Source organism: Puma concolor, chromosome A2 (assembly GCF_028749965.1).
Source record: "Puma concolor isolate L17-30 chromosome A2, mPumCon1.1.hap2, whole genome shotgun sequence".
Taxonomy (NCBI): Eukaryota; Metazoa; Chordata; class Mammalia; order Carnivora; family Felidae; genus Puma; species Puma concolor.
The window spans coordinates 2818818-2845920 of record NC_141668.1 but is presented as its reverse complement, the minus strand read 5'-3'; the positions used below and the strand labels follow the sequence as shown (position 1 = coordinate 2845920).

Sequence of the window (27103 nt, the reverse complement as noted above, 5' to 3'; positions counted from 1 at the left end):
GCACACGCACGTATAGGTGAAGTGTACACAAAGTGTAAAAAGGAGCCGCCCTTCCGATTAAACGTCTAGTTCTAGAACCATCTATTTAAAAAAAACCGATCCCCCTAAAAGCAGAACGTACACACTCCAGCAGCCGTCAGTGCAGCGCCTTGGACACAGCACGCTCTGCCTTGGGGGACGGTCACCGGTGAATGCGGCCTGGCGGCCTCCAGCACACAAGACACACACACACACACACACACACACACACACACACACACACGGCCCTGTCTTTAAAACGTTTTAAATCACGGAGCTCAATCGTAGCAAAGTTTCGGACAACAGCGTGGGATTTTTTCTACAACACGAGAGTGTCACCTTTTCCACGGGAATCCGAAAGCCTTCCAACCTGTGAAAACACATGCTTCTTTGTCGCCGTGGTCACCGAGGGCGAGCGTCCTCACTGACGCGTGGCTTTCGGTTTTCTGGCGATAATTTTTAAGTGTGAAAAAGGCGACCTCGTTACGTGGCGCTAACTTACTTCGACGGCGGGGACTTTGGGCTGGGAGGGAGTCTAGCCTCTTTGTAAGGTGACCGTGTTCTCACTTTTTAATTTACGGATGGTTTACAACAGCCATGAGGAGGCTTCACGGGGAAACACGACCCTGAAAAGGCTCGCTACGTTGCGGCCACGAGGCGGTGGCCCACCATGTACTCTCAGCAGCTCGGAGGGGCCGACGCTTTACAGTGGAAATACTTCACCAGTTTTTAAACAACCAAATGCTATTAAGACTCCGTAAGCTAAGGTTTTCTTCCCTGCGTAAATCTTAGGGTTTTGCCTTACACTCACGCTTTCTCGGGGCTAACGTTAATGCTCAGTTCCAGGGACCAATATGCAGAAGCAATGAAAAGGCAGTCACTATTATTAAAATTAAGTCAAACTGCTGCATTTAGGAAGAGGGTCTCTCCCCAGAATCTTGTCATTATTTGGGGCCACCGCTGCCGGGAAGAGTTGGTGAAACTTTCTCAGGCCCTTCTGTGAGGTCCGAACAGGTGTTTAGAGAGCAAACCAGTGGCCCTTGCCATAGGTGATTGTGACAAGCCCAGACCCTCTGTGACAGAAAAATAGGAAAGGAAGTATTTCCAATAGCGCGCATCCCATTTTTGCTCGTATCTTCAAGCACGTGCCCATCTCTGAATCGTTCGCAAAACTTCGAAAATATCGAGCCTACTTTCTTTGGAAAATCGTGGCTACGCACTTATTGATGGGAGGCTCACGAAAGCAACCTTTCGTGTCTGAGCTCAGTGAGACGGCTCTCCGGGCCCTGAGCAGTCCCGAGTATCTCCTTCTACGGTACACTTCAAACCCCCAATCAAACTGGATCATCTTTATTATTTTTTTTTTTCAAACTGGATTTTAAAAAGAAAACAACCCCATTATCTACTCAGAGGAAGAAAACTTCTTCCTGTTGATGTGGCTTTGTCACTTTGTCGCTTAATAACCTTTGATGACAGAAAACGTTTCTCCACAGATGGGCAGTAACTCTTATTTCAAGGACTGGGGCACTAAAGTTGATACTGTGGAGGAAGGTACGTTATGCTGTATTAGAAACAAAAAAAATTTTTTTTAAGATATCCCGGGAAAGAAACTTGAAAAAAAAAAAATACCCAGCACCCCTCGCAAATCGGCAAGGAAAAAAAGCTTTTAAAATCTCGTACTAAATAAAGATCCCGCCTGCTATCAGTTTAGGTTCCAGGCGAGTCATAAAGAGATTCTCCTTCCTGGTCCAGGAGGGAGAGAGAACCCAACCTCTCCGAGTTTGCAAACTGGAAAGAGAAAGTGCTTTGGACCCCGCCGGTGCTGATGGGCCTGGGCCCCCTTTACCGTCTTTAGACTTCCTGGCAAACGCAGAAGAAAGCCAGCGCCCACGGAAGAGCCACCTAGCCCCGTGGTTTTGTTTATTTGTCTTCTCTCACATGGGGTCTTTCTGACTCAGTGCGGAGCCGGTGGTGGTGGTGGCGGGGAGGCAGCGAGGGCGGTTTGAAAAAAAGATGCTGCCGCGCCGGGTGAGGGGGGTGGGCGAGCGGAAGACACATGTTACATCAGACACAGTACCTGCTTTCTCACTGCACAGCTTGTCAGCGAGGTCGTGTGCCTCCTGGGCGATAAGTGAGAATATCTCGTCTTCATGCTCCTCTATAATAGCTTCGCACTGCGGAAACGTAATAACAACATATGTGGATAGATCCGCGCGCACAGGGCTCTCGTGAGAAGGTCGCACCAACATTTTATTAGCTAAAAACAGAAAACCGTGTTACCACCGTGGCCCGTTTTCATCAGCCCCTTTGCTTTCGGGACCTCACTGCCTCGGATGGAGCCTCGTCCCCAAACGTTAATTGCGTCATTTTCCTGGGACTTAACTAACCGATTAGTCGTGTTGAAAGACGAGGGTGAGGAGGAAAGCGGTTCTTTGTATCTGTGCCTCTTCGTTACATTGGAATGCGAAGAAAAGGAAGAAAGGGGTCTCCTAGGTAGAGCCGGGGAGTCTTAGCTTTCTGGTTTTGTTTGGGTTTTCTAGACTCCTTCAAAGAACCCGGCTCCTGGAGACGCTTAAACCAGTTTCCCTCAGATTTAACATAACAATCCATTTTGTGGTTTTAAAACAGAGTCTGAAGTGTGAAAACAATTAAGCTTTCTCAGCAATCAAAACAAACCTCGTCGGTTTCACTGTGGGTAACATGCTTGGCAGTGACTTGGCCAAGTTTCTTTTCAAACCATCTAGCGCTCCGTTGATAATTTCACTTTGCTTCTAGCCCCAAATCTCACTTTTCAGAGAAGAGGGAGCCCAGAGGCGCCCGGGGCATTAAAAAAATCTTAAATTCTAACTGAAGGACGCGTCTGTGCTCAAGACCCACAGGGTTACAGCTCCTGGAACCGTGAAGCTACAGGAGGGCATTCGCTTGAGACTTGGCAAAGCACAGTCCTAGTTCATTCAGCAAGACTTTAAAATTTTTCAATGGCATTTAAAAATATGCAAATTCCACCATAACGTGTTTATTTAAAACCTGTGAAATACAAGCACACGTACTCACCGCAATTCCTGTTCCAGGGTACTTTTACCTTGGAGTTATTGCCCTTACTTTTTAATTAAAATGAAATCTTCAGAAGTCAGCTAAAGCCCCTGTTTCGGGGCGTCAGCATGCCTGACATTTCGGCCAGTGTGTGAACTTAATACATTTTTTAAACAGGCTTTGCCATCACTCGGTCTGATTCAACAGCGTTAAGTAAAGCGAAATATATTGGAATCTATTTTGCCAGGCACATTCTAGCAAGCCAGAGGCCAGCATTCACTTAAAATAAACACCATACCGGACGGGAGTTTGGCATTAAGCCAACTATCATACCTAAGCCTTTGTTTAACTTAGTTTGTGCTAAAATACTTGAATTAACTCGGGAAGGAAATTCTCTGTCTTCTGTGAAGCCTGAAGGGGGAGAAGGGAAAAAAAAAAAAAGATGTTTGTCACTCTTCCTCTATCATTTGGCTATAAATATTTGAAAACGACATTCATTCTAATTTGGATTTTAACCTAGGAGCCACCACCCCTGATTCCTTCTGTGGGAACCTGGAAGAGACCTGCCTCGGCAAGGGGGGCCACTGAGACCCCTCTCTGAGCCCCACAGGGGCAGAGCAGGCGCGACCCTCGGCTTCAAGTCGCTGGGAGCTACAACAGCACTTTCTGCGAAACACCGCCTGTCTGCACAGCCCCGCGAGGTGTCTCAAAGGCAACTTCCCAAATGCATGGTCAACACTGACGCCGCCGCGGGACCACAGAGCAGCCAGATAACCTTTTAATGTTCAAGGTCTGGAAACTCAACCACAACCCAAGCAAACGGCCAAAAAGAATACCCCAAATGGTGTTCCTGGCGCGTGGGATTCACCTGCGAGGAACGGGAGCTTACCGCGAATTTCAAAGGTCTGTAAGCATCAGAATAAAAATGGAATTTTTTAAATTCTTTGTATATTCTGTCTCCTTTCCTTGGAGCAAACCTCTTAAACTTCTTCGCCCGAGTCACGGAATCTTCTTCCAGCTGGTAGTGGTTCATCCGCTCGCACACTTGGTCCAACAGGTCTGTTAGGAAAACCTCCGAGTGGGCTAGGGGGGTCTGTGGAGACAAACGGGGCAGGAGACCTGCCTTAACGTTCACGCGGTCTTAGCAGATCGTGCGCCGGACGCGTCCGGGGCCGCGCGCCACCCCCAGGAGCGCCGGGAGGCATGACCTTCCTCGCACAATGTGCTTGCGGTTGGGTTACTTACAGAACGTGGGAAGTTCGCTTACACTGTGCTTTTGGAAAGGGGCGGGTGTTTGAAAGTGGACGGGAAGGAAACCCCTAGATTGGAACTGGAAAGTGCACTTACACAGGTAGTCCTTTTTCAAAGTCATTGCACATGCAGAATACGGCACCGAGGACAGAAAATGGCTGTGATTATTTACTCGCCGGAGAGAGGGAGGGAGGGGAGGGGGAGGGGCGGAGGGGGAGGGGGAGCACAAGAGGGGGACCGGGAGCGAGGCAGAGACCGCGGGCCAGCGCGCCGCGTCCTTCTGGACGGGTCGGGCCGAGCCGACAGTGGCGCCCGCGGGCGCCGGTGGGGGAGGGGGGGGACAGGGGCGCGCGGGACGGCCACGGGCGCGGGCTCGGGGAACAGCTGGCGCCCGTCTCCGCGCGCCCCTGTCCCTCCGGAATGCGGCGAGGATTCAGGGGACGCCCCCCCCCCCACCCCGCCCCGGCCACCACCTCCGCCCCGCGCGGGGGTCAAAGAGCACCCCTCGCCCCTGGTAACCGACACAAAACCTCGGGGCCCGTCTAGACGGGTCAAGGTGCAGGATGCCGCGTCCCCGCGGCTCCTTCCGGAAGGGGGCGGGGACCCGCCAAGGGCGCCGCGGACGCGCCGCGCCCGGGCCTCCGCGGGCTTTCTCCCTCTCCACCCTCCGCTGATCAAAGTAGGAAGTTTGCGTGACAACCGTGGTGAAAGGGGCTGAATCGCAAATGAACTCGATTTCGGCGATGTTGATCTAGCCGGCCTCCATTGTCCCCTTTCAGGCGCAGTGTGAACCCTTCCGGTGCCGGCGACCGCGCGGCGGCGAGGCGCGCGCTCCGGGCGCACAAAGGGTCCCCGCGCCTCCCGCCCCCGGGCCGGCGTCCCCGCCGCCCCCGGGGTCCGCGAGCAGTGCGCGCGGTGGGACACAGGCCTGCAGGAGCCGGGGCAGCAAGAGAGCCGAAGACGACCGCCGCCGATGGGCGCCCAGCTGCCCCCGCCGTGTGCGCGGTAACGGGGTCCCCGCCTCTCCCCCCAAAACCCGGTTCCAGGCGCATTCTCTCCAGGCCCGGGCGCTCCCTTTTGCAACGAAACCGTTTACTCAACTGGATTAAACCACAACGCTTATCCATTCACTAAAATAGCCAGTTTTTAAAAACTCGCGAGTGTGGTTTGTTGTTGTCGTTTTCGGGTCTACAGTGAAATGACCCTAAAGGTAGTGGCTTGAAGTGCATTCCAAATACAAGCTGCATTTCACTTACACTTTTAAGTATGCCAATCAAGCCCTGTAAGTTGTAAAAACAAAACAAAACAAAAAGCACAGCAATGCGTGGGTTAGGGAACAAACTGAAAATCCGTTTTATTAACCACAGGCGCTGAGGATTAAATCTGTATTGGGTCTGCACGTTATAAAACACAGAGGTAAATTCTTAATTACAGTTAATCAAGCAGATCATTAGCTGCATGATTATGGGGTGGTTTTTTTTTGCCTGCCACGCGTGTGGTTTAAGTGTATTTCCTTATCTGATACGTTTGAGATGCCTTCATGGTACTTTCTGGATGTTAGCAAAGCAGGTTTTCACTTTACGGTGATGAGTACACGCTTTCACTTAAAAAAGCTAACTGAAACCCGGAAAGGCACTCTCTGTCCCCTCCGGCCCCCACCTTCCCCAGCGGAAAAGTAAACAGGGTGGGGGTGGTCGTCACCGTCACCGGAGGGCGGGGGTTCGAGTCTGGGAGAGTTTGGGGGAACACTCAGCGCTGCCTTGACGGATCCAGGTACTTTCCACTGACTGGGGACGCTCTCGAAAATGTTTTTTAAATCTGACCTCCCCCACCCAGCCGTGTGCAGAAACTGCCCACCGTCTCTGGTGAGCAGATCAGACGCTAGCGACCGAAAGGCCTCCTCAACTTACTTTGGAGGGGTTTTTGATTTGTTTCCCGGGGCTGGCACTATTTTAGCACAGTCCCCACTTTACAACTTTCCCCAAAACGGGATTTTTTTTTTTCCAGTTTTCAAAGTGTCATGCTATACATTTGAATATACTAGTATGGTACTGTTTTAACACACATATGTTATATCAAGAGATCAACACGTGAATTTTGTTGATTTTATGAGTCTGAAGGCCAACGGGTTTGTGTGCGTGTGTGTGTGTGTGTGTGTGTGTGTTTTCCCGTCATTAGCTGGCTCTTTTGAGTAAACATTCCTTAATAGGAGGAAGTGATTGCCTGCAGATAGCTCAGAAAACGCTTCCTCACAATCTCCGCTAAAAACAGGTAAAGGAAAAACACCCAACGTGAACTTACTAGATCTGCTTTCAGAAGACTAAGAAAAAAAAAAAGGATTTTAAAATCTCAATCAAAGCATCCGGCTTTGTGAGAAAATGCTAAAGATGTCTAAGCATCGCCGCTCTTTGCATATTGACGCCGCCGCACACGATCGGAGTTTAAAATGATTCCACTTAGCTGAACTGCCTTCAGTAAATTTAAAGACTGTTCACAGAATAATTGGGCCTTTTTCTCCCCTCAGAGTGTTTTGATTATAAGAGTGCAATAAGTAATGAGACAAGTGGAATAAAACAAAGTCTTTCTTTCTATACTATGAAGATTTTGAATAGTACTTGTCAATAAAGCAATTCCTATTGTAATCTTAGGGGAGGGTGGCCTCCACCCCGGAAGGACTGTCTCAGAGATAGTAACCTCATTACAATATGAATGAAAAAGGCCGCCAGCATTGTATCGGGAGAAAACCGATTCACGGGCACCCGGTTTTCTTATCAGCCGTTACTTTTGCGCAGGCACTCACTTGGGATACGTTATACATATAAAAGCGATCCGTTATAACTTCATCGCTATCTCAGAGCGCGCTGGTCAAAGTAAATCCTAACTTGTGCTCTTCTGAAACCTACCTGCCACTCTGAATCCTGCTAGAGTGTCGACTTTTCTTTTTTCCCCTCAAGGCTTATTCTGACCATGTGCTTATTCTGTGAGCAATGAAACGGGGGGGGGGGGGGGGGGGCGGGCGGAGGGAAGTACCCATACCCCAACGTGAAAGCGGGGAAAAAAGTCTCTGGAAGTTTTGGCTCTGGAAGGCCGGAGTGTGGGGTTCATTCCAGACGCCGTGAGCCACATTCCTAACGGTTCCAGGGCGCCTCCGTGCGCGTTCATTACTGTGTCTCTGTTAATCTTGTAGCAAATTTCTTGCTTGATAGCTATCACAATTAGGCAGGAACACAATTATGTTACGACGCACGATTGGATGCGGAAATGCCCTTGTGCTCTGTCTGTGGTTTTCATAACAGTCTGGCAATCTCAAATAAATCTCACTTATCTTTATCGTTATCTTGAGTGTTCCTCAGATAGGAACCCAGGACTTAACCTGCTTAGCGACTGATAATTGATTTCACATTGTTGCAAAGATTCCCCTTCTGGAGGTTTAGTTAATGTCGAGATTTTAATTGCACTCTGGCAAATATTGCATCTGGCTTAATCACTAACTTTCCATCCATAAAAATATTGAAATCGCTTCTGATATTAGTTAAAAGTCAATATTTAGAAGTGAAAATTCAAGCCTCCTTTGCTCTAGGCGACAACAGGGTAAGCATACATTCGGAAACTTGTAAGATGATGAGATATATAATTAGCTTTTATGTTAATTGACTGTTATGAGTTTGTTGTAGGACAATTCTTCATCTAATATGCAGATAGCATTGGCTGTTTAGTTTTATTAGACAATATAATTAGAAAGCTAAAGGAGCTCATTTCGATGAGGAATAATAGAAGCTGATAAATTTCCCAGTGTTCTGTGTATCAGAAGTGAATTCCATCTGGATTTAATCAATAACAGAGATTTCAAGTAGCCTTTGTTTATGGAACTGAAGCCAGCCCACAGATAACAGAACTAATATAGTTTTTCCAGTTACCATCAATTCAGTGTTAAAACAGGTGAATTTCTACAATCAATAAGACCTTGGGGACAAAACTGCAAAGATTTCGGCACAGTTTATCACAAAGACACAGGAAATTTACGTAAATAACATCGCAATTTTACCTGCCGCAACTTGAATAAGGAAAAGAGTCTTTCCTATTCTTACTTATGGACATGTTGTGTTATATCAAGTATATGTTCAGGTTGGGAGGAAAATCGAAAGAATGAAATAAGAACATTTTGATTTGGGGGTAAATTTTCCTACAATTCAAAACTGCGCGAGTTTCGATCACATTTTTTTTTTTTTTTTTAAATTCTGGAGCCTTTTTCCAACTTACCAGGGATAAAACAGAATCAGAGAAAAATTGCGTAATGCACCATCATTGATGAACTCCAAATGGGGTCATCAAACACAATTTGACCTTTTCCTGAAGTTTAAAAAAGCTCTGCTTTCATTGGCAAGCCTAAAAAAGTCTTCCACCAAAAACTTTAATTTTCAAACATTTTAGGTAAAGTGAAAACAAAATGCACTTATCCATATGAAAACGTCGAGACTTTTCAATCTTTTAAACGAATCAGCCCTTCCCACAGTGGAGCCGTGCCCTCCACCGGCGTGCCCCGGAAGGATTTTGCAGATTAAAAAACAACAACAAAAAAAAGTGAATGGAAAAGTGCATGAAAGGAGACGACAGCACCGTGGCATTCCTAGAGTAAGATGCGAATCTGTCCATTCATGCCACGAATTCCGGTCCGTCTCCGTGCCAGGTCATTCTTGAGGCTTGGAGGGGGCCTCCTCTGTGGTTCTGAATAAAAACGAAGGTACTTGGGGGAGCCTGTGTGCCCGGGAGAGGCCCAGCGAACGCTAGCGAACTGTGATGTGATTCCTGGTCTGTCGGCAGAGCTGAAGGTCACATAAATGCAGAATCGGTGCTCCTGGTTCACAGTTTTCCGCCCTCCCCCCAAGTCTGCATCCCTCACTACCTTGTCACGGAAAACAGGAAGGGATTGAGTGGTTGTGTTTCTGGGCACCGTCACGCAAGGGAAAAGGTGAGACCCCACGTTTGTGGGATGTAGGGCGGCATTTCCCAGCTTTGTGGGCAAACGGTAGCAGTTCCTTAGAAAGCGTTGGCGGGCTCAGGGGAGGAGGGACGGAGAAATGGGACCACGAGAACCTGAGTTGTTCCGTGTCCACAGATGTGGACACGCCCACGCACACACAGTGGTTTCCACGGACCAGAAAGACAGCGCTGTTTTTCTTTAAAACCATTTTTAATAGGAAAAGTAACATAGTCATTTGGGAAAAAAAAAAAAAAACATTCAAAAGGAACAAAAGGGCAGAGTAAAAAGTGAGGCTGATACCCGGGACCCTACGGCCCAGCTCTCCCCCAGGGCCAGGAACCTTCCCCCTGCACATCCATGTGAATGTGTGGCTGCACGTGTGTGTGTGTGTGTCACGAGCATTTGTGAGCACCCCTGTCCCCTTGGTACCCAGGCTAGGGCACAGCACTGGGCCTTGGTGACCCCATCCCCCCGCTCCTGGACTTGAGGGCACTGGAGCTTGGAGACCTCGCAGCCAACCCCCTTCTCGTCAGGGGAGGGGGCAGGCACAGAGTGGGGGGACGGAGCCAGGGTCAGAACCCAGCCACGGGACGTGGTCGGCCAGGCCTCAGGGAAGCCTGTTCCCTAACCACCTTCAGCCGAAGCCACACGCCATGTCCTCCCCAGGTGACCAGGTAGGGGCACTCTTTGGGGCTGAGTTGTGTCCCCTAGATTCCGACGTTGAAGCCCCGACCCTCAGGACCTCACAACGTGGCCTTATTTGGAGACAGGACCTTCACAGAAGTCGTTAAGGTAAAATGAGGTCACCAGGGTGGCCCCGATCCAGTGTGACCGGTGTCCCTATAAGAAGAAGAGGTCAGGACACAGACACACAGAGGGACGGCCACGTGAGGACACAAGACAGCCGTCCACACGACGGGGGGAGAGGCCTCGGGAGGAACTGGCCCTGCCCACACCTCGGTCTTGGACTTCCAGCCTCTAGATCTGTGAGACGCTACCCCACCCCCACCCCCCCCCATCTTCGGTACCTTGTGGTGGCGGCCTGACCCGCAAATACAGTCACAGACCATGAGGTACCCACCCTGAAGTCCTGCTACAACAGCCCAAGCCCATCAAACCGAAGATCTGCAGAGAGCTCGACGGGCTGACTACCGCAAGGAGGCCCTGGCTCTGAACAGCACGAGGTGTGCGCCCAGCGACCCCATCCCCCTCTGTCACGTCGCCGCGCCGAGTGGGCAGGGCCCCTGCACATCTCCCCTGCGTGGCCCGGCCAGCCGCTGGCTTCTCCATTCTTCCAGGGTCTTGGCCTGTAAGGCTGGGACGAAAATGACGCCCCGGCGGTGTCTCTGATCAGGTCAAGTGACTGGAGTGACATCCTCCCAGAGCCCAGCAAATAAACGTAAAGGGCTACGATTACTGTCCCTTCGACGGGTGCTGTTCGAGTCCGTCGACGTCTTGGGCGGGACGCCGACTTCAGGAGCGGAGACTGATTTCTGTGCTCTCCTTACTGTTGGGCTGGAGGGAGGGGGCCGAGTCCTTGAGGCGTGGAGGACGGGTGGGTGGCCTCCCCGGCGGTGCGGACCTCTGCGAAGCCGCCTCCCCTCCTGTCCGCTCAGAATGCGAGGGCCGCCAGGATGCGCACCTAGACCCTTGGCGCTCAAGGCGTGGTCCAGCAGCACTGGTGTCCGGGGGCCCCGGTCCCACCCAGACCTGCTGGGTCCCGCTCTGCCCGGGAAGGGCGTCTAGACCCTTGGCGCTCAAGGCGTGGTCCTGGACCAGCAGCACGGGGAAGTTGAGGCCTCGCGGCTCAGAGTCCTGAGCACGGTGCCTGCGGTGGAGACAAGCGTGTAGAGAGCTGCCCGAGCTGGCGTCCGAGAAGCCGGGCTTTTATTCGCCGCTGCCGCGCTCCCCCTGGAGACTGGAGGGCGGGCCACGCGGTCAGCGGTCTGGCTACAAGGCGTGTCTTCAGAAACGCGGTGTGGGACGGCCTGAAAAAGGTGCCTCTGTCCTCAGACCCAAACCGCACGCGGACGGCACCTCCGGGAGAGCCGAATGCGACCATTCTCCTGGCGAGGGCTGAATGTGATGAGGCACCGTCTTGCGGATTCGAAAACACGCTTGCAGACCCGAGCTCTTTCGCCAAGAAACCGAGAGCGGCAAAAGGCGATGAAGGGTATCACCGATCCTGGCCTGGAAAGAACGGGGCCAGCGTGGGAGACCAAACCCAGCCCGCCCCTGTGGCAGCGAAACGGAGACGACTAGCGAATCCACTTGGTTCTCGTTAAAGAAGCGCTTTTGTTGGCTTGGCTGGCTTTCCCTCCTTCGGCGATCCCCGAGCCTTCGTCAATCCACGTGCCCGCAAGGTAAACGTCCAGCAACGCGCTGCTTTTACTCGCGCCGCGGGACCCACGCGCGGCCACAAACCCTGTCCCCCTCCAGCGCACGCCGGCCCCGGCCGTAGCCCCGCTCTCGTGTCCCCGCTCGGGGACGGCAGAGCGTCCCGTGAGACCTTCCGGCCCGTCTCACGGCCCCTTGACCTTGGGACGCTGAGGGAACCACCAGCACTTGAAACATTACGGGTAACTCCTCCGCTCTGTGCTTCTGGATCCTTTTCTCAGGACGGGGTCCCAAACATCGGGTAACGACGTCATCCTTGATACGCGTTTCCACGTGTTTTGGTCTCAACCCGGCCGCGTGTGGTCAGCACACTGAACCCAGCCGGGCTAATCACAGAAAGACGTCTCTAGAAATAAACTCTGAGCCAACTCGCTGGACTTCTCTGATGGCTTCCCTGAGGAGAGACGGCGCCACAGGCTGCCCGCGTCCTGAGGGTCCTCCGGTCTCCCCTCTTCGGTCCAGCTTGAGAGCAGATGGTGGGGGACCCAGAGCTCAGATCCCTCCCCCCGCGGCAGGAGGCATGGACCCACGCTGGAGGCGGCCCTTGGAGCCGCAGTGACCGCCAGCTTCCGCACGACTTCTCGCGGCCGCGGTGGCCTCTGCTTTCTGACGTCCGTAGACAGGAGATTCTTTTGCTCTGTTGCAACTGAATTGGTTTTTCACTTCTTAAAAATTACTAATCCCAAGAGATAATGTGAAATCTGTGCCTTCCTGAGTCTCCTGGATTGGGGTAAATATTATCTTTCTGCTAGTTAGTACTCAGACCGGAGAAGAAGGTTATGCTTCTGTTTTTTTAAACAAGCATGAGATTAAAAAAATTTTTTTTTCTTACATGTTTATTTATAGTTGAGAGAGAGACAGAATGCGAGCGGAGGTGGGGGGGGGGGGGTGCAGAGAGAGAGGGAGACACAGAATCCAAAGCAGGCTCCAGGCTCTGAGCTGTCAGCACAGAGCGCGACGCGGGGCTCGAACCCACAGACCGCGAGATCATGACCCGAGCCGAAGTCGGACGCCCAACCGCCTGAGCCACCCAGGCGCCCCGAAAGGTTATGTTTCTAAATTGAGGGTATGAAATACTCCCCCTGGAGCTCCTGGAGAGAAGAAAGCGTGGTCGGCTATTCTTCCGGGCCCCGGGGCCCCTGGCTGTGGGCGCACCAGCCTTCCGGGGGGGGGGGGGGTGCCAGCTGGGCCTCCGATTGCAGAGGCCACGGGCATTTGCTGAGCCCTGGGCACTGAGCGCTGTGCTGCGGGCTGATGGCAAGGAGAGTAAGCGTGTCTCCGAACGGGTGAGGTGCCTCGCCTGCAGGAGCCCCGGGAGAGGCTGGGCGAAGAAACACCTGCCCGAGAGAGAGTCTAGGGCAAGTCACATACCTCCGCGGTGAAAGTGAGTCACTCGGCCGCTGTTTGTTGAACGTCTACTTCATGCCGGGTTGTGCCAGACATGAGGAGGCCGCGGCGAACAAAATTAAGGTGGTCCTCGTCATCCGGTGCCGGCGGCCTGGGCCCTTGCCTGAGGTCACACGGGGGCCTTATCGGCCTTGGGAGGAGCCCTCCCTTGGAGCTGGGGACCCCAGGCCACCGTCTGTTTGTGCACAGCCTGGGAGCCAAGACCGGTTCTTGCATTTATAACTGGCAAAAAATCAAATCAAATCAAAATCAAAAGAATAGCATTTTGTGACGTGTGAAAATGATAGGAAATTCAAATTCCAGCGTCCACAATAAAGCTTCCTGGGACGCAGCCACACCCGTCCGTACACATCTCGTCCGTGGCTGCCGTCCGGCCGCAGTGGCAGGGGTGAGTCGTGGCCACGGGGCCCCACAGATCCTCAAGTACTCACTGTCTGGCTCTTTCCAGAAGCCACTTGCCCAGCCCTGCTCTGCGGCCCCGCCCCTCTGCGCAGGTGGCTTTGTTCCTGCTGTTCCCTGGCCCCCTGCCTGCAGGGCATGGTCCTGTCCCCACTGCCCTGCCTGTGTCCCTCCTCCCTTCTCTGTCAACAGCCTTCCTCTCCTGCCGGATGCAGCAATAGTTCTTCTAAACAGGCTTCAGACACACGTGTGTGCACCCACACACGCGCATAGTCCCGGGTGCACACGGGTGCTCACACACACGCACGCACACGTGTACTCACACACATGCACGTACTCGCGCTGCACACGTGTGCTCTCACACACTCACACGTGCACACATGCATACACATGTATACTCACACGCACACGCGTGTGCTCATGTACATGCACACACGTGTGCTCACACGCACGTGTGGTCGTGCTGCACATGTGCAATCACATAACACACATGTGCGTACCCACACATGCACACACGTGTGTGCCCACACACGCATGTACTCGCGTGTGCACACATGGACACACTGTGTACTCACACGCACACACGCGTGTGCTCACGCACGCGCACGTGTGTACTCACACGCACACATGCATGCACTCATGTGCGCACACGTGTGCACACACACACACACACACACACTGAGCAAGCTGCATCGCCCCGAATGGAGAGGAAAGCCATTTTTACCCAGGGCATGATGACAATGTCAGAGCAAACCCCTCCCCCGTGCCCCCAGAGCACGCTCGGTCCCCGCTCGTGTCCCCCGGGGGCGGCGGCCCCGTGCCACTGAGCGGAGCCAACGCAGCGCGTGAGGGAGGGCCCTGGCCCGAGATCACAAACTAGTCTCTTCGCTGAAGCCAGAAGACGAGCAGGTCTATCTGATGCTAAAGTCCTTCTCCGAGTGTCGGGGGCCAGAGGGAGTGGCGGCTTCCCAGCCCTCACGGAATGTTCCGGGTTCTCTGCCGTCCTCCCGAGAGCTGTGCGCGTGTGTCTCTACCGCCGGGCGCACCCCCCCGCGCAGCGCGTCTGACTCCTGTAGCGTCAAGCACGTGCCCCCCAGGTCGCCGTTTCCAGGCGAGTTAGTGTCACAGACTCAGTCTCCCGTCCTGGCGATCTTTCTCGAAGGCAACCGGGGCCTCGCTTTCCCTCCGACGGCTCCCTGGAAAGAACGTTCGAAACCCGCCAGACTCCAAGCTGCCGCGCAGGAAACCCGGCCTCCCTGCACGCGGGCTGCGCGGCGCCCACCTGGGTCCTCACCCCTGTGTCCTGGGGGAGAAGCAGCGGCAGGCCTCTAAACGCTGCCCGTCCCCCGTCCCTTCTTCACCCGATTTGCGGATTCCAACAACCCTGATTCAGTGGAATCAGGAGCAATTAACGGGACTAGGGATTTATTAAGGATAAGTCATGCAGACAGTTTTGACAGCTCGTTTTGAGTGTGACCGAATTACAGGATGCATTATGTATTTAGGCTTTTGTGCAGCGTCTAATACCAGGCTTGCGAAATTATTCTTGCCAAATGGTGTGAACCAGCCTGGATGAGAAACGGTCTCACGTACCGGAAATGAACTCGAACATCAGAGACAAAGGGTAAATGGCAGTGAGCCGCACACCCAGACGGGGGTCAGGAGCCATGGGGGGGTGGGGGGGGCGTGGCGTTTCCTGAGGGGCCGTGGAGGCCAGCGGTAGGGTCTGTTGCCCTTAACACCTTTATTGCTGATCTGCAGGGAGGGGGGCGGTCCCCGCCACGGGGCCACGTGAGGGGTGGGAAGCGCCAGCCCCGACCAGGTGGCCCCCCGGCCCGGCAGCTGGAGGGGGGGCTGCGAGGGGGATGCCGGCCCAGCCTTCCAGCACCCCCATCGCTCAACAGTGCCCGGGAGACACCGAGGCAGAGAAAAGAACCCACTCAGCCTCATGGGATCAGACAGACAGCCGGAAGGCTCCAGGTCGCCAACTCGAAAGCCTGTGGTGGGTGAGATTGTGTCCCCCCAGAACACGTGCTCCAGTCCAAACCCTTGGTCCCTGTGAATGCAGCCTTATTTGTCAACAGGGTCTCTGCAGACGTAATGAGCACAGACGAGGTCACATTCGGTTAGGATGGGTTCTGACCCGATGTGACCGGGGTCACGGACCCCCGGAGAGGGGTGCCGTGTGCTCACGAGGCAGACACTGGGGGTACAGCTCCAAGCCAGGGAGCTCCAGGACTGCCAACCACCCGCAGAAGCGGGCGAGACAGGGGACCCGCTTTTCCTGAGCACTCGAGAAGGAGCCCAGCCTGCCCACACCTCGCGCCTCCTGACCTCTGAGAAACTCAGCCTCTGTTCCAGCCTCTGTTCCGGCCGCCCAGTCTGTGGCATCTGGTCAGGGCAGCCCCAGGACACACACCAGTCTGGTTTCAGGCACGAAGAACTAATGAGGGGGCTCCGATGGCCCCGGCCCCCCCCTCCCCGGGCGAGAGGAGGAGCTATGAGCGTCCCCCCCGCCAGGGGAAAGTGGCCAGAGGAGGGGGTCTCCGTCCCCCGGGGGGCCCAGGGAAGATTTCAGTCCGGGGGGGGGGGACGCCTGGCCCATCCTGTCACATCTCCTGTTTGTAGTGATGAAAAGAAACACGCGTGGCCAGCAGCTGGTTAATTAACCCTGTGCCGTGCTAAGCCGCTACAGCCTTTAATTCTCTCCCATCACTTTATGCCCTCTGATAATTATTATTTTTATTCTGCTCAGGGGTACTGAATCATCTGTTTTATTTCTTCCCCCTGAGGGTGGTATAGCATTTAATCCTCCTACATGGCCAAGCGCTAAGGCTGCTGTTTTCTCCCTGCACCAGGATATTTGATTAAGCAGAAAACACTGCGCCTCTGCCCCTGAGATGCGTCATGTCACCAACTTTCACGTCAGTCCCGGCCGGCGGCCGGCGTTGCTGCCCGCGGGGCCCCGGGGCGGGCCGTGGGGGAGCAGTGCAGGGAAGAAGGCGGTGCCGGGGACGCAGGGACCTGTCACAGGCTCACCGCCTGGACCGAAGGCTGGCTGTGCGAAGCCGTCCTCTCGGTACGCAGCGCCGACCCGAGCACAAAGCCACAGCTCCCGAGTCTTGTCTAGAAACTCCAACCTGATCCATAGACTCTTGTCATATCGCACTGGGCTTAATCAGCACCTGGTGCCACAGACACTTATCATCAAACTAAATCCTCAGGAGGTTAGCAGGTGGAGGATCCCCTTTTTTCCTTGACATTCTATCACTTTTCTGAAGTCTTCACAAGGTAATGGCAATAGTCCCCAAACACCTCACAGAACCAAGAGAGAAGTGATACATCAATCGAGCAAACATTTATTCTTTTCCTCTTGCATTTCACGGAAATTCAGAACCCGGGTGCCTGGGTGGCTCAGTTGAGCGTCCGACTTCGGCTCCGGTCAGGATCTCACGGTCCGTGAGTTCGAGCCCCGCGTCGGGCTCTGTGCCGACAGCTCGGAGCCTGGAGCCCGCTTCGGAGTCTGTGTCTCCCTCTCTCTCTCTGCCCCTGCCCTGCTCATGTGCTCTGTCCCTCTCTGTCTCAAAAATAAATAAAAACTTTAAAAAGCAATTTTAAAAAAATTAAAAAGAAATTGAGAACACACTAGAAGCAAATACCGTGCTGTGCGCATACGGAGGGGGCGGTGCCAGAAAGAGACGTAGTTCAGGACAGAGATGTATTACGCCGTACGCATAACTAGAATGAAATGTAGAGATCAGCAAGTGCTCTGAAAAAGCTACAAAAATACATCCGATGTTAGGAATGTGTATTTAGGAGTATCTGTATTTCAGTTTCTAATGAACTCCTCTTCATAAAAAGCTGACAACGCATCACCCTCATTCACTGAGGAGGGGTGTGGTTTCCTTAGTAGCGAGGGCTGACACATGTCACCGGAAGGAGAGGAGCCGGACCGTACCTCACGCCGTATCCAAAACCACGTTCCATACGGATGCCATGTCCACACACCAAAGCACAAGCTCTTGGGGGAAAATTCAGAAAGCCGTCAGTATGACAAAGAGGAGGGAGGCGTCCCTGAACAGGACGAGAAACCCACAGCCATCAAGAACAAAGACCGTCCGGGCGCCAAAGGGGGCAAGGCCACTGACAAACCACGCGTGGAGACTCCTGTGCGGCCGGCGAGGCACAGTGTCCCCGTCTGCTGGATTGTCAAATAACAACGACACGAGGGACGAGCCAACAGAAAATGGGTAAGGACACAAATAAACAACTGGAAACACGGGAAATCTAAGTGAACGGTGCCCTTGCGAAAATATGCTTCATTCACTTGGAGCCCATGAAACGGAAATGAGGACAAGAATGAGATACCATCCCGGGCGCCTGGCGGGGCTCAGCCGGCTAAGTGTCCAACCTCGGCTCAGGTCATGATCTCGCGGTTCGTGGGTTCGAGCCCCGCGTCAGGCTCTGCGCTGACAGTGCGGAGCCCGCTTGGGATTCTCTCTCCCTCTCTCTCTGCCCCTCCTCCACTGTGCTCGCTCGCTCTCAAAATAAGTAAGTAAACATTAAAGAAACAGAGAGACAATGAAATAACCGTCTTCCACTTACGAGATTCCCAAACATCGAAGAATGATATGATCCAATGCCGGCCGCAAGGCAAGAAGGCTGGTGAGGATCTAAAACCCAACAGCCTTTGGGGAAAACAATCTGGCAACACCGGTTCCAAAGAAAATGCGCACGTCCTCTGAGCCCCGCCCTTCCGGGGGTCTGTGCCCTGGAAAGCAATTCGACACCAGGACGTACCATCCAGGGGGCTTGCCGAAGCCCTGATGGGTTGTGATAACACACTGGACACAGCCCGTACGTCCGTCGCTGGGGCGGTCACCAGGGTGCAGACATGGACGGAGACGGGTTGGATCTCTGTCCATTGGTTGACAGTGGGGGGTGTCCTCGTCTGCTCTGGCGGCCATAACAAATAGCACCGTCCGGGGGGCTTAGGCATCAGGAGTGTATCCCTCACACTTCTGGAGGCTGGAGTCCAAGATCGCACTGCCAGAAGGTTCCGTTCCCGGCGAGAGCCCTCCTGCTGGCTTGTGGCGGCCACAGCCCCCTCTGTCCTCACACGCGGCACAGAGAGAGATGCCTCCTTCTCTGCTCACGAGGATCCCAGTCCTACCCGAGTGGGGCCCCACCCTCATGGCCTCATTTAACCCGAATCACCTCCTTATGAGCGACCCGTGCCCAGTGTGGCCACGTGGGGGGTTAGGGCTTCGACATATGGATGGGGTTGCACATGCCAGTCGAGAGCGTGGAGTCTAGACTGAACACTTAGGTTTATTTCACATTTCCACATTCTTCGGAGGAATATAGAGAGGCTATTAATTTATAATGACAAACAAAAACAAAAACAAAAAATACTGAACGTGTGGACGTTTGCGAGAGTTTGAGTGCGCGTGGAGAAAGCTGGGGGCTGGTCTCCTACCGCTGATCATCTGAGTCGCTGGGAAGGGTGGATTTCAAAAGCTCCTGTATCCCTCCAGCTAAAATCACCATGTGTTACTTTCATAATGTAACGTTTTTGATGAAAAGAACTTAGAAAACCCAAAGTGGGGGCATCGGACACAAGCGTCCCTACTCTGCCCGCCTCCTGCCTGGGGGCCGCTCATCGCCCAGCAGGAGCCCCAGCCCACAGTCGGCGCACTGCTTGGGGGACCCCGGGAGCCCACAGAGACCCAGCCCCTGGGCGGCATCACTGACCCCTTCACTCAAAAGGCGACGCCTTCCCCGAAACGTGGGGGCAGCTTGAGAGCTGACTAAATAGAGGATCTTATCAGCGAAAGCTACTGGCCTCCACAATATTAGAGACGACTCTTAACTCCACGTTTTCGTACAGAAGGGAGAGCAGAGCTCTCCAGGCAGCCCCCTCCGCACGGCCAAACAATTCAACGTGGCTGGAGAGGCTCTCTCCCTCTGGTGTTTCCAGAAAGTTCACAGACCAAGACTTGAGAAGGGGCCCAAAGAGCCTAATTATTTCTGCACTTGACTTAAACAGTGGGCCGGAAAATAAGACCCTGTTCATATAAAATTTAAAGTCTCTCCATTGGAGCTGGGCCCACACCAACGCCTCCCTCCACGGCTCTCCGTGCCTCTTACCGGCGGGACGGCAGGGAGGACTGGCCGGTCCCCGAGCCAGGCCGGCCGGGTCTCCGGCAGCCGGGCATGGCGGCCCTTCTGGTCACAGGTCACCTTGCCTTCTCCGTCCCACGTCAACCTCTGCTGGAGGGATGGGCCGCTGTCACCACCGTGCGGGTCACGTTGGCACCGGAGAGAAGGGATGTTCACGTCGGGCACGGGGAGTGGAGCCCCCTCATGGCGCTGGGCAGTACCAGCCACGGCAGTCCCTCGTCTAGAGCCAAACTCCAATGAAGGGGGGCTTGTCTAACTCCTTCCACAGGGCAGCCCGGCCTCCCATTTCTCTCCAAACCTGTGACATCTTGGCCTTTTAGGTCTGCTATGGTTAGAGACCGGGCTGTGGACCCAGACCCTGCACCTGTAAGGAAAGCACTGGGCCAGCAGTGAGCACTGGGCTGGGTGGCCTGGGAGGCCACCAGAGGGGCTGTGGACACCGCAGGGAACACGCCGGATGGGGGGGATGACTGAGACCCAAGGGGCGGGTCCCCGGATGCCCCAGAGAAACGAGAAAGACAACCGCTGACAGGGAACCTTCCACGCACGATTGTTGGCTCGCGGTTCTGTTTTCCACGTTGTGGGGGCTGCATGTGCGGGACCCTCCGATCTTTCTCCCCCCGCGGGACCCGCTCGCTTCCCCGGGGCCGGGCTCCCACCCGGCTCGTGTCCACACTGTGGCTCCGAACGGCAGAAATGTGCTCTCTCACAGTTCTGGAGGCCGGGGTGTGACCTCGAGGTATTGGCAGGGCCTCCAGGGAGGGTCCTTCCGGGCCTGGCTCCAGCTGCTGGTGTCCCCGCATCCTTGGTGGCCTTGGCCTCTCCAGTCTCCACCTCGGTCTTCGCATGGCCACCTCCCCTCTGTGTGTCCCTGCTGGCCTTCTGGGAAGGGCTGCGATCATTGGAATAGGGCTTCCCTTAATCCGGGATGACCTCCTCTTAACTAAAAACATCTGTAGAGATCCTGTTCAAAAATTTTTGTGAGAGAGAGAGAGGGAGGGAGACAGAGTGTGAGTGGGGCAGGGGCAGAGAGAGAGGGGGACACGGAATCGGAAGCAGGCTCCGGGCTCTGAGCCATCAGCACAGAGCCCGACGCGGGGCTCGAACTCACGAACCGTGAGCTCAGGACCTGAGCCGAAGTCGGACGTTTCACCGACCGAGCCACCCAGGTGCCCCTGGAGAGATCCTATTCAAAAGATCAGGTCCCATTCTGAGGTTCTGGGTGGACGTGAGGGTGGGGGGCACTGCCTCACCAGATTTGGGCCCCACAGCCCCTCGGTGTCCTACTGATGTGTTCCTCTCCCAGCTGGATCTGATACAGTCAAGGTCCAGCCCTGGCAGCAAGGCGTTCTCAGTCCTAAGACGGCGACGCCTCCTCCCCAGGCTGTGGAAACCGTCTGGGGACATCTCCCAATGTCCCCTGGGGAGCAAACTCCCCGCCAGTTGAGAACCATCACAGAACCTGGTTCCAGTTTGCACACTTCTGAACCATCCTGGTGGGGACACAGGCTCTCTGCCCATGATCTCATGTCACTGCCACCCAGGCTGAACTCGTCGCACTGTTGGCCTTGACATCCTAGGCCCACGAGCCCGGCCCAGTCCCGCCTGCTGGCCCTCGGTGCCCGCGTGTGCCCGACAGGCGGCTGCTGCCGGTGCGGAAAGCGCGGGGCTGTTTGTTAGAAGACTTCTTGTTGTCGATAGACTCTTTTCGAAAGAAAAAAACTGGGTCATGCTGTGCCAAAATTCTTGACGGTTTGACCTTGTTTGTTCAATGTTTAGTTTTTAAAATGAAAAATTCAAGGACTAGTGTCCGTATTTGGCTCTAGCCCTGTTGCTTAATACTAAGCTAAATGATAGAATTTCTTACCCTCAAAATTACGTGAATCGAACACGTAGGTAATCAGACTGGTCATGGCATTTAAATCTGGGAGGTTCAGAAAGTTTAAAAAGTGTTTGGACAATAGGGTGGGTGCTTATATGTTGGCGCAAGGACCTGCTGAGCACTTGGTGGTGTTGGGGCACTGGCATCCTTCCACGGCCTTCCACGGCCTTCCTCGGCCTTCCACGGCCTTCCACGGCCTTCCACGGCCTTCCTCGGCCTTCCACGGCCTTCCACGGCCTTCCACGGCCTTCCTCGGCCTTCCTCGGCCTTCCACGGCCTTCCTCGGCCTTCCTCGGCCTTCCTCGGCCTTCCACGGCCTTCCTCGGCCTTCCTCGGCCTTCCTCGGCCTTCCATGGCCTTCCATAGCCTTCCATGGCTGTCCTCGGCCTTCCACTTGGCCTTTCACACAGCCTTCCACAACCTTCCCCGGCTTTCCTCCGCCTTCTGCAGCCTTCCGTGGCCTTCCTCTGCCTTCCTCAGCCTTCCACATGGCTTTCTGCAGCCTTTGACAACCTTCTGCATGGCCTTCCTTGGCTGTCTACAGCCTTCCGCAGCCTTCTGCAGCCTTCTGCGTGGCCTCCTACAGCCTCCCGCAGCCTTCCGCTGGTCACCCCTGACTTTTACTGGGTTCATCCTGCCCGGCTCACCCTCTCCCTCTGCAGGTTGGCATTCGGGCACTTCCTTGCCAGATGACACACAGCCCGCACCCAGAGATGGGATAATTCCTTATTGGTGTTTCTGTTTCCAAAGAGCTGCTCAGCCGAGCCTTGGGGAGCTCTGGCTGATTTCAGCTTCACACAATCCAGCAACAGAAACCCCAGATAGGACATCAGGGCGAGTGGTGACAGCTAAAGGGACAGAGTTCCAGGGAAATGCCTCAGAAGCAGACAAGGGGATTTCGCTTTGTCAGTTCCCCAGAGGGCTGAGCCCTGAGCCCCTGCGAACCATCAACCCAGGATGTCCAGAAGCGTTAGAAAGGACCTCAGCGGAAAGGGGTCTCCTCCTCGCGGTAAACTGTCCTCTCACTGCACATTCCCGTTCAAGTGTGGCAGCCAAGCCGGCTTGCATTCCAGATGACACAATAGAACAGAATATGTGCAAACAGCAGCCCAGGATAATAAATAGCTCACTTAGATCGATGGCTAGGAGGAGACTCCACAAGCAAAAGTGATACTGAAATTCAGAGAGGAAAAAGAAATTGGTTCTGAAAGTTCAGCCTGATTTGTTAAGCCCTTTAATTAACAATGGAAGTTATTTCAGAAGAGAGGAGTCTGTGGACGGTCCCAGGGTCTTTTTGTCTTTTGAAACGATTCTCGGAGAACCCTTCTTCACCGTTTTGGAAACAGGACACTTTTAAAACCATTGCTTCATTTTATGTTACCTACCAACTCCTCCTAAAAATGTTGCTGGAATTTTCGTCCTTCCTTCCTTCCTTCCTTCCTTCCTTCCTTCCTTCCTTTCTCACACTTTCTCTCTCTTTCTTTCTTTCTTTCTTTCTTTCTTTCTTTCTTTCTTTCTTTCTCTCTCTCTGTTTCTTTCTCTCTTTCTTTCGGAAAATCTTTTCTTAAATCAAACCCAACAGAGAAGAATTTGCATTAAAAACTCCCACTATGCCTTTATGAGAAGATGCCATATCGCAAACACGGAAAGTCGTGCCGATGGAGTACCTCCCAGCCTGGCCACAGGCCTCTGTGTGCCTCCTCCTGCCCACGGGCATCTCCAGCCCCTGGGGAACACTGCTAACAAAGTTCAGCTTGCAAGCCCGATATGAGAATTCACCCCCTCAAATACTGCTTGCGGGACGCCTGCGTGGCTCAATCGGTCGAGCGTCCGACTCCTGATTTCGGCTCAGGTCATGACATCACAGTTCGTAGGTTCGAGCCCTGTGTCAGGTTCTGTGCTGACAGCGTGGAGCCTGCTTGGGATTGTGTCCTTCCCTCTCTCTCTCTGCCCCTCCCCAACTCATGCTGTCTCTGCCCCTCTCAGAATAAATAAGTAAACTTAAAAAAAAAAAAAAAGATTCTTTAAAAAAATGCGGCTTGCCTCATCAGAGAACAAAATATGCCAACTTCTTTCTCACTCAGTAACAACCAAATGATCTCAAACGGATACCCATTCAGACTTGCTCACCTCCAGGTAAGTGAGCAGACGTGTCACGGGGCGGGGGGCTTCCACTGCCGCTGGAGGAGCGGAGGATAAACCAGACGGGGCTAACAAGCACGCGGTGACTGGAATCTTCCAACGCCACGTGCAAGTAAGTAACTGCAGACGCGGGGTTTCCCACCGCAACGCGTCACCCCCCGGCCACCGCACCCCGGACAGAGCTGTGCCGACTTCTAATCTCAGCCCGCGGCCGGTCCGCACCAGGCAGGTGAGACAAGCGGACCGGCCGGAATGCGGCGGCAAGTCGGGGCCTCACTGACGCAGCTGCTCTGTGTTCACTCCTGGCCCGGGCGGATGAGTCCGAGCAGGACGGGGGACCGAGAACGTCTGTGTCACTTCCCGGAAGGTTCTCAAAGCAGCTCAGTGTTCGGGTTCATTTTAGTTTTAAGTTTATGCCCGAGTGACAGGGCGGAGGCTGCGGGCGACCCAGCTAACAGCGCCCAGAAGGAGCACCCACCCACCCCCGCATCGGGGAGTCCCCCGACAGGCCTCCTGGGCCGGTTCCAAACCCGGACGGGGAGAGGTGCCATCACGCCTGAATCCCACCTGCGCACGCCCAGCACAGGAAGACCCGTCTGGGGCCTGGAAGGCAGTGGCCGGGTGGGGAAGGCCTGGGGAAAGGTCCCCCTGCTGGCCCCTCCGGGAAGAGCAGTGGCGCCCCCACGCCGGGGCACGCGGTCCTGCAGGAGAGATGTGCCCTCCCCCCACCCCAGGGCCGCAAGCAGTCCCCCTGGGGTCCCAGCCGGGCCTGCCCCCGCCCCCGCAGCTCCTACCTTCCCGAGGCTCACGCTCTCTGCTCTGTGATAGGCGACCTCCGGCTAAGGTGCCTGTGTTGTGTGCATACACGCACACACACGTGCACACACGGAGCCCGCAGACGCCTGCTCCTGTCCCCCAGGGCTGCATTCTCACCCCGGCCTCCCCGGACGAGATTTGGTGGCAGGGGCGGTTCCACTCTGGGGTGGTGGCCCATCGCGCTGACCCAGAGGCAGCCCCGGACGGTCCCGGGCAATTCAGAGGCAGGGGTGAGGAGGGGCTGCGTGAGGTTGGACGGGGGGAGGCACCCCAGCCTTGGGCCCTGCAGGCCCAGATGCCCTCCCGGCCACGCGCGGAGCGGAGGGCACCCCTTTGAGCCACAGAAGCAGGGCTAAGGACCTGGAGGCTTCGCCGCAGGGTCTGGGGGGCGAGGGGAGGTGGAGTGGGTCACCTTTCCGCCGGCGATGGGGGTGAGAGAGTCTGATGTCGGAGGAGGCCGGCGGTTCCGGGTCAGGAAGATCCTCCTGAGCTAAGACGGCTGTGGGGGGGGGGGGGGGGGGACCGGCTGATGAGGGAACCACCCCCGGGCTGAGCCGCTGCAGATCAGGAGGTGGGGGGTGTGGCGCCAGGTGGGGGAGGCTCCTCCCCCCAAACACCGTCCCCAAGCCGTCCCCAAGCACCCGAGTGCAGATTCCACACCCCCAGGGTCCCTGCTGTTGCGCGTGAACCGTGTGCGGACATCCGGGCACACCGCGTTGTGGGGGTACCAAGGCGAGCCTTCTCTCCACTGTCCCCTGCTCCCCCAACCCTGCTGCCCCTGCCTCCGGGGAGGCCAGCGCTGCGGGGCCAAGGGCGAGAGTCTCAGGCCAGACCCTTCTGTCCGTGCCTCTGCCAGAGTGGAGCCCGCCAGGACGGGACAGCGGGAGCCCTGGGGAGGCGTTCCAAAGCTGGGGAGGGGCAGAAGGGACACAGGGGCAAAATGACGGAAATACACTGGGCCCAAGAAGGAATCTGAGGCTGCCCGGAGCCCACCCAAGTAAGAGGACAGCATGTTACTGGACATAAACGGACTCGGATGCACGGAGCGCACACCTGAGTCCGGGCGCGACTGGCTCCCTCCCAGACAGACCGCCTCCCACCACCCTGCAGGGGGCGCCACACAGCACAGCCCTCTGGGCAGCTGGGGCTCCTTCTGGGGCCCGCTGGATGTCCTCCCACGGGGCCGGGAAGACGGGGAGTCTTCTTCTGCCGTCATCCTCCGGTCGGGGTGTCCGCGCCCTCGGGTTTTCCCAAAGCGGTTCCCAGCACCCCGCACGGGTCTGGAGCAGGACGAGGGTGTCTGCGGTAGGACCGGGCAGGGGCCGGGACTTCCGCTGCTTCCTTTTGTGGGAGCTGACCCAGTGGACGTGTCCTGGGGGCAAGGTCACAGCTGCCGCAGTCACTTGCTGGGCCCTCGGTGACAGCTAACCAGAGTCCCGCATTTAATGCGGCTGCTCCGGGCCGCGGCCTCTCGCTCTCCCTTCTCCTGTGGGCCGCAGAGGGGGCAGCTCCCTGGGGGTCTGGGTGTGCTGTGTGGACGCATCCAAAAGCCTGTATTAAATTCCTTCCTGGGGGCGCCTGGGGGGCTCGGTCGGATAAGCATCCGACTCTTGATTTCGGCTCAGGTCACGATCTCGCGGTTCGTGGGTCGGAGCCCCGCGTGGGGCCCTGCGCTGACGGCTGGGAGCCTGGAGCCCACTTCGGATTCTGTGTCTCCCTCTCTCTCTGCCCCTCGCCTGCTCATGCTCTGTCTCTCTCTGTCTTTCAAAACTAAATAAGTACAATAAATAAATGAAATCTTGAGGGGTAGCGTTTCTCTTAAAAAAAAAAAAAAAAGAAGTAAAATAAAAGATGCACGATAAAAGTCCCAAAATTTTTCTCCAAGGTGCACAGAACCCCAAGTGTTGTGGTCTTGAGGACTAGAATCCGTTCTTTCTTTTTTAAAAAAAAAATGTTTTTTAATGTTTATTTTTGAGAGACAGAGACATGGTGTGAGCAGGGGAGGGGCAGAGAGAGACGCAGAATCCGAAACGGGCTCCGGGCTCCGAGCCATCAGCACAGAGCCCGATGTGGGGCTCGAACTCACGAACTGTGAGATCGTGACCCGAGCCGAAGTCGGGTGCTTAACCGACTGAGCCACCCAGGCGCCCCATAGAAGTCATTCTTATTCTTCCTCGAGAGGAAGAGGAATGAAGAGTGTAAGTAAACCAGTCAGCGTTATTTCGTACCAAACACACAAATACCTGTTCATTTCCTTGCAGACGAGGGACCAGACCAACCTGTCCCCCGGGGGAAGTTCTCGGGCCGCGAGGGCGATGGAGACAAGACAGCGACACATCGGAGACGTGCTGAAAGCCACCCCAGTCCCACCCCGTCCTCCTGGTCCTGTCAAAATGTCTGAAGGACAAGCGTGTGCCGACTGCATTACCGACGGTGATGGAGGACCAGTACAACCACCAGGAACGGAGACTGAACAAATTGGGAGAAGGCCTCGCTGTAGCTCTTTGTCAGGAATTTTGTAAAAAGGCAAATCACGTGTTCCTGGGTGGCTTTCCACCTCCCTGAGAACAACGCTGCTTTTTAGCATTGGAGTT

At 54.9% G+C, this 27103-nt stretch overlaps 1 protein-coding gene across 6 annotated transcripts in view; it reads right to left on the bottom strand.

Annotated features, from left to right (window-relative positions):
* The window catches only part of CNPY1 (canopy FGF signaling regulator 1), a 45297-nt gene that overhangs the window by 6068 nt on the left and 12126 nt on the right, over nucleotides 1–27103 (bottom strand). For all 6 annotated transcript variants that reach the window (XM_086685519.1, XM_086685550.1, XM_086685549.1 and 3 more), the window contains 2 exons: nucleotides 3941–4144; nucleotides 2096–2192 (listed from right to left, as the gene is read on the bottom strand). In XM_086685519.1, coding sequence (XP_086541645.1) covers nucleotides 2096–2192; nucleotides 3941–4144 — 301 coding nt within the window. The remainder of the gene's footprint in view (nucleotides 1–2095; nucleotides 2193–3940; nucleotides 4145–27103) is intronic.